Below are 6094 nucleotides of genomic sequence, written 5' to 3'. Positions count from 1 at the left end.
CTTTCCCTGACGCGGATGGTTCCGCCCGCCCGTTGGCGGCGGAAGGCGGCGGACGCGCCCACACGGAGGAGAGGGGGGAGCTGCCAACGCGGCTCCCCCGGCACCGACCTGTTCCCGCCGCCCGCGGGGTCCTGACGGAGCCGAGCCCCCCCACCCCCGCCGGAGCAAATAAACAATAGAATGTAATGATTATTGTCATAAATAAACACCGACCTCAGCCCTCAGCGGGCCTGAGGCCCGGCGGTGTCCGGCAGTCGCGACAGGCAGCGCGCGGGGCAGCCCGCGGGGTCCTGAGGGCGCAGGCGCGCCGTGAGATGGGAATGGTTATAAATTGTATAAATTGTACCCGTTCTGTCCTTTATATCCCCATTAGTTACAGCCTCTTTATCCTATACGTACAATTTGTAATCATAGCCTATGTGGATATGATCATAAATCGTGTAAATTGTATCCCTTATATCCTATAGGGACGTGTTTATATCTGTAGCCCTACATTATGGATATCCCTAAACCGTTTATCAATACTGTATCAATAATCTGTATATTATGGGTATATTATACCCTGTATAGATATTTTCTATAATAATGTATCCATATATCGATATCATGAATGTACATCTATTTATACACATATATAATATATATAATGTATATATATATAATACACTATGTAATATATAGTATATATAATATATAATATGTATATATATGTACACATGTATATAATAATTTATATACAAAATACGATTAACCTATCCATATATAGATATATCCATAATATATCTCTAAGAACTAATATATACTTATATATAAATATACACATATAGGATATTGGGAAGAAATTATTCCCATTATATATCTGCAATTAAATGTTTTAAATTACATCCATAATATGTCCATAGCTACTAATCTACTTATTATATCCATGTATAAATACGTATATTTATAATTCTACATTTTTATGTGTTTACATATCTTTGTAACACGAATTTTATGTGCAGAATAACTTTATTTTGCACATTCCTTGGTTTTTTTGGCAGTTTTATCTGTGGAGCTGTTCCAGAGCCGCTGGAAGCCACGCGAGGGGACACCAGCAGACACCAGCAGCCGGTTATTCCCAGTCTGTCCCCTCTCCCTGCCCGTTACTTTCACACCTAATCCTCGGCTCTGCCCCACTAAAAATCGCTATTTTTCACCTGCTGGCTGAAACTCGTCCCAGTTTTGCCTCCAAGGCGGGATTCTCGCTGCTACTGCTCCCTGCACGTGCCCTGCAGCCCCCTCTGGAAGCACAGCAAGGACCAAAAAAAAAAAAAAAAAAAAAAAAAAAAAAAAAAAAAATATCACTTTTCACCCGTTTTTATTTTAAAGCTGCTGCTCGCAATCTCTCGGTACCGGGTTTTATTTTAGCGAACATCAACCGCCGCTTTCCTTCCCCCCCAAAAAAAAAAAACTTCACAGGAATTTCAAAGTGTTCCACACACACATTGCCCCGTATCCCACGAAAGACGGATCTGTGAAAATAACTGAGCCAGGGCTGTACCTTCATCACCTCTGACACAAAGACCATCAAAAAGAAATTACTTCCAGCAGATCCACACATTTTAAAATTTAAAGATCCTGAGGATCCTGCTCTGCCCCAGGACAAGATTCCTGGGTTTGCTACATAAACCCAAATACAGCTCCACAGCAGAGAGAGATGGTACTGACAAGTGCCACAGGGATGAGGAAAAAATTACACATTTCACACAAGAGCAGTAACTCTGGTATCTGGAACGGGATGAAGCAGAGTTTTGAGATATCCCCATTGTACAGAGAGAGAGAGTTAGGAAAGAGAGTGTTTAACTTGGAAATTCAGGATTTATTTACAAAAATCACTAAGAAAAAAAGGAAACAACAGAAAGCTCTCCTCCTGGATATACTTTATGCTGCGAAAAAACTGTGATTGAAGATCATTAAATGCATTTGCATGTTTTACAGACTGTTCCTCATACACAACAGCGTTTGCTTTAGTTATCAAGACGTCCAGAGAAGAGATGATTGACAAAGCTGCTTTAAAATAATGAAACTGCCAAGTTTCCCTTGGCCTCCCCTCTTTAAAATTAAAGACTTTAGCAGAGAAACAAAGAATTCAATCTTCTCTAAAAAGATACATGAGAATCACCTTTTCCAATCCAGACCTATCTCAGCAGTCTTGTCTCAATTAAGACTGGTAGAAAAGCGACAGAACCGCAAAGTTACACACACAGAGTTGCACTTTCAAAGCCGTTAATTTAACAAATGATGATGAAGATGGAGGGCAGGGGAAGGAGCAGTAACAGAAGAGGCTGCAAATTCGCGAGTTTTTCACAAAGTAATGCATTTGAAAAGCACAGGGTATTATTCCCCTCCCACGTTTCCCAGGAAGCTCAAGAATACAAATGGTTCCCCACTTCGGTCACAGTAATCACCACGCAGAAGTTTAATACATATCTTAAAAAGTATAACAACAATACTCTTCTTGACAGAAGAGTAACAAATGTTAATCACTAATATCCCCAAAGTTAACACAGAGTTACTTAGCTTTAGGTACAGCTTTTTTTTTTTTTTTTCCTAAATTTTATTTTTTCAATTTTGCACTGCAATTGCACCTATTATCAACTGACTTTACCATCAGTATGAAATACTGATTTGAAGACAAAAATCCCCAATCAAAGCAGGAAAATGCAACTTTCAATGTTAACCTGAATCAGGACTTTACCCAGCTGGTTTTATCTCACTCCATATCACAGCTGGACTTCAATCCTTTACAACAACAAGTATTCTTTATAACACGTTTCCAGAGCCTAATCCATATCCTCCTAAACAGTTCCGTGGTAGTAATTGGAATGAAAACAAACGCATTGTTGTTTTCCTCAATTTAAAAACAAATTGGAGAGCGTACTGAAGGAAATTCATCCCTGAGTAACGAGGCATTTAAAAGCTGCATCCCATTGCCAGTCACTGCAACATCCTATGACATTTACTCTAATAATTAATCAACACTATGATCAGGCAGGAACAGAACTGGTCACAGTCCAACGTGTTTGCAGCGTTGTTGCATTGATCCCATGATCCTGCTTTAATGAAACTGCAAAGGGAACATTAGGAAATGGGATAAATAAAAACAGTGTCTTTTATTATTTTAAAGTTGAGTGTCAGATTGACAAGTTAAACCATGCTGGATCCCAGAAAAAACTCAAAAGCAGTGGTGGTCAGCAACTGGCTTCTTTGGATGTCCAAAGGATTTCTTAGTGGGGTGTCTTCAACCAAACAACAGGAGGAGAACAATTGTGATGGAGTTCAGGGCTATTAATGGCACTGCAGAGGGGGAAAAAAAAGAGAAATTAATGGTGAAAATTTTCCCTTCCACATCACAAAATGATAGAGATTCATAGAACCCTGGAGGAACAGCTTGGGAAAAGGAGCAGAACCAGCCAAAGTTTTAAAAATACTCTTAATTTTCCTATGTAATGTTGTGACCAGTGGAAGAAGCCAGGCTCAAACCCTAGGACACTAGACATTAGTAGAAAGCAGCAGCAGAAACTTTTCCACAGCCTGTTTTAACTTTAACCCAGAGCTTTTAGTTCTGTTTCAACTTTAACACAAATAACTTTTTCTCCAAATGAAAGTAAACCATCTAAAACTCAGTCCCTATCCTTGGCTTTAGAATAAATGTTTTGGGGTTTACTCAGTGGTAGGCAAGACAGGTTAAGATTTGTTACTCCCTCTCCATCATCATCTGCAAAATGAATTTTTGGTGTCCTTCATAAAGAAGAACTATCAGTAACTCACAAATTAAGTATATTTTTCTCCTCATCTTCTGAGGCAAACAAGCCTGGCTGGCCTTTCAGAAACCCAGGAATTACATTTCCCTCACAGGCACTTCCCATAAAACTGGATTTAGACAAGGGGATTGACACCAAGCTTTCTCCCAGCTGATAAACTCAGCCCCAAGGGAATGCAAAAAGCTCAGCAGGAGAAACACAAGCCAGAATCAGGGAATGTTTTTGCACTTTTACCAGAATTAGGGCACTTTAGGTGAGGCCTGCACCCTCTTACTGACAGTCCAGGCCCAGAGGAAGGACAGATTAGTGCAGGAACAAGACATTACAGACTGCAATAATAATAATAATAATAGAGAATATTGTGCCCTTACCTCTCATAACGGTTCGTATTGATCGAATGAGGTTTGTCAGCTGTGCTTTAATTCCTGGTTCCTCTCCAAATCCTCCAATCCCTTGGTCGCTTCCCCAGCCAACTGGGTCACATAAAAACAGACACAAACGTTAGGGGAAAAAAACCCCAAAACCACACAACAAACGCTGCAATTTTAACCAGCAAATCCATCCTGAATGTAGTTTATATCAGCACAGGCAGACAGCCCAATCAGCCTTATCTCACTGACATATTTTAATGTCTTAAACCTCACATTAAGTGATGACAAATCCATGTTTCTCTAAAGAAAACCGTCACCTTTTTAATACAACACTGTTCCCTGCGTGCCCAAAATAACACTGAGTTAATCCGGGCTTAAAAAAAAAAATAGCTGTCAAAATAAATCCTAAAACAAGTGTGACCTGTTCATAGTCCTGAAAATATAACTGCAAATGATTGCTGGGTGTGAAGTGATGATGCTTCAGCACTGAGAAAGGGCCACATGAGAGACAAACAGCCAGCACAAATTCTGAAATAAGGGAGATGATTTTTGCAACTGCTGTAAAAAAAAAAAAAAAAAATAATTAAAAGTTTTGAGGGAAAAAAAAATATTGGCAACTTTTCTGACTGTAACAGAAGTCCTGAACAGACGCCCAGACACAGCATGACGGGACCAGGGACGTGTCCAGGAATTTCTAAGACCTGCTGGTTGCAGCCTTTACCGTTTTGGGGGAGCAGAGCTCTCAACACCCCAAGCTCCACTGCCCAAGCTGAGCATTTCTTTCTCCAGACACCACTTTTGAGTGATTTTTGTTCTCCCTTTCTCACCTCCCTGGCAGCAAACTGAGGGTGGTGGGCGAGTTCTCTCATCCCACCACCGGGATGAGCCTGGAGCTGTATTCCCAAGTCTCACCAGGCTCACAAGTGGCTTCACCCATCCCACTAATCCCCACACCTCCCTTTTTTAATTCCAGCTGCTCCTCAGGAGAGCAAAAGCAAAGCCCAAACCCAAACTGAGCAGATCCCTTGAAGCAAAGACAAAGAGATGCCTTTCTGCACTCCTGAGAAAAATCCTGACGTGGAGAAGTCGGGATTCTCCAAAACCAACAAACTAGGAAACCGTGGATCATTGGCCTTTTTTTTTTTTTTTTTTTTTTTTTTTCTTTTTCCCACGGCTTTGCAGATTTTTGCCGGTGGAATTTTTGTTTCACAGGGCTCTGGCTTCCTTTGAAGGACAAGGATATGCCCAGCCCTGGGAATCCCACGGGCCGAGAGGCGCCATCTCATCAAGCACCAGACACGACAAGAAAAAAGAAACCTTTGCACGACACACCAAAACACTCCGAGGCGCGGCACGAAGGGGCGTGAAACAGTTAAAAACGGACAGGAAAAATGGACAGTTGTGTGGGGAGAAAAAAAGAGAGAGACAAAGGTACGACGGAAGCAGCCGGGAATTCATCCCCAAAGCCCAAACCCACCCCGGAGCCCAAACCCCTCCCCCGCCGCCGCTGCTCCCAGGCCGGGCGGCCCTCCACAGCTCACCGTGGCGAAGGAAGCGCTCCTCGTGCAGCACGGCTACGGCATTGACGATGAGGAGCGAGGCCTGCAGCAGCGAGTAGAGGGTGAACGCCATGGCCCGGCGGGGCGGGACCGGGAGCGGCACCGGGAGCAGCAGCGGGAGCGGGAGCGGCGCCTGAGAGAGACGTGGCGGGGCGGGGGGCGGAGCCTCCCCTCAGGGGCGGGAGTTGATTGGGCGGGGCTTGATGGGGCGGAGCTTCCCCTCAGGGGCGGGAGTTGATTGGGCGGGGCTTCCCCTCACGGGAGGGAGTGTGCGGGGCTTGATGGGGCGGAGCCTCCCCCTCATGGGCGGGGCTTGCTGGGGGCGCGGCCTCGCCGCTGCAGTCGCTAATTGGACGCGCAC

At 43.6% G+C, this 6094-nt stretch overlaps 1 protein-coding gene across 1 annotated transcript; it reads right to left on the bottom strand.

Moving 5' to 3' along the window:
• Window positions 1–2572: 2572 nt before the first annotated feature.
• On the bottom strand, window positions 2573–5878 carry IER3IP1 (immediate early response 3 interacting protein 1). The gene is made up of 3 exons (XM_083883904.1): window positions 5716–5878; window positions 4175–4276; window positions 2573–3336 (listed from the first exon to the last, which is right to left on the bottom strand). Exons 1-3 carry the CDS (start codon window positions 5804–5806, stop codon window positions 3281–3283), a joined length of 249 nt encoding a protein of 82 aa, XP_083740030.1. The 5' UTR covers window positions 5807–5878; the 3' UTR covers window positions 2573–3280.
• Window positions 5879–6094: the final 216 nt, after the last annotated feature.

The sequence above is a fragment of the Zosterops lateralis genome (assembly GCF_965231275.1).
Source record: "Zosterops lateralis genome assembly, chromosome: Z".
Taxonomy (NCBI): Eukaryota; Metazoa; Chordata; class Aves; order Passeriformes; family Zosteropidae; genus Zosterops; species Zosterops lateralis.
This window is presented reverse-complemented; position numbering and strand designations above follow the sequence as displayed.

Excerpts from the sequence above, each read along its gene's own strand:
- IER3IP1 (XM_083883904.1), bottom strand. The coding sequence starts at position 5,806 with ATGGCGTTCACCCTCTACTCGCTGCTGCAGGCCTCGCTCCTCATCGTC. Across the intron at positions 4,277-5,715 it reads GGAGCGCTTCCTTCGCCACG|TTGGCTGGGGAAGCGACCAA; the intron begins GTGAGCTGTGGA and ends TATGTGACCCAG. Across the intron at positions 3,337-4,174 it reads AATACGAACCGTTATGAGAG|TGCCATTAATAGCCCTGAAC; the intron begins GTAAGGGCACAA and ends CCCCCTCTGCAG.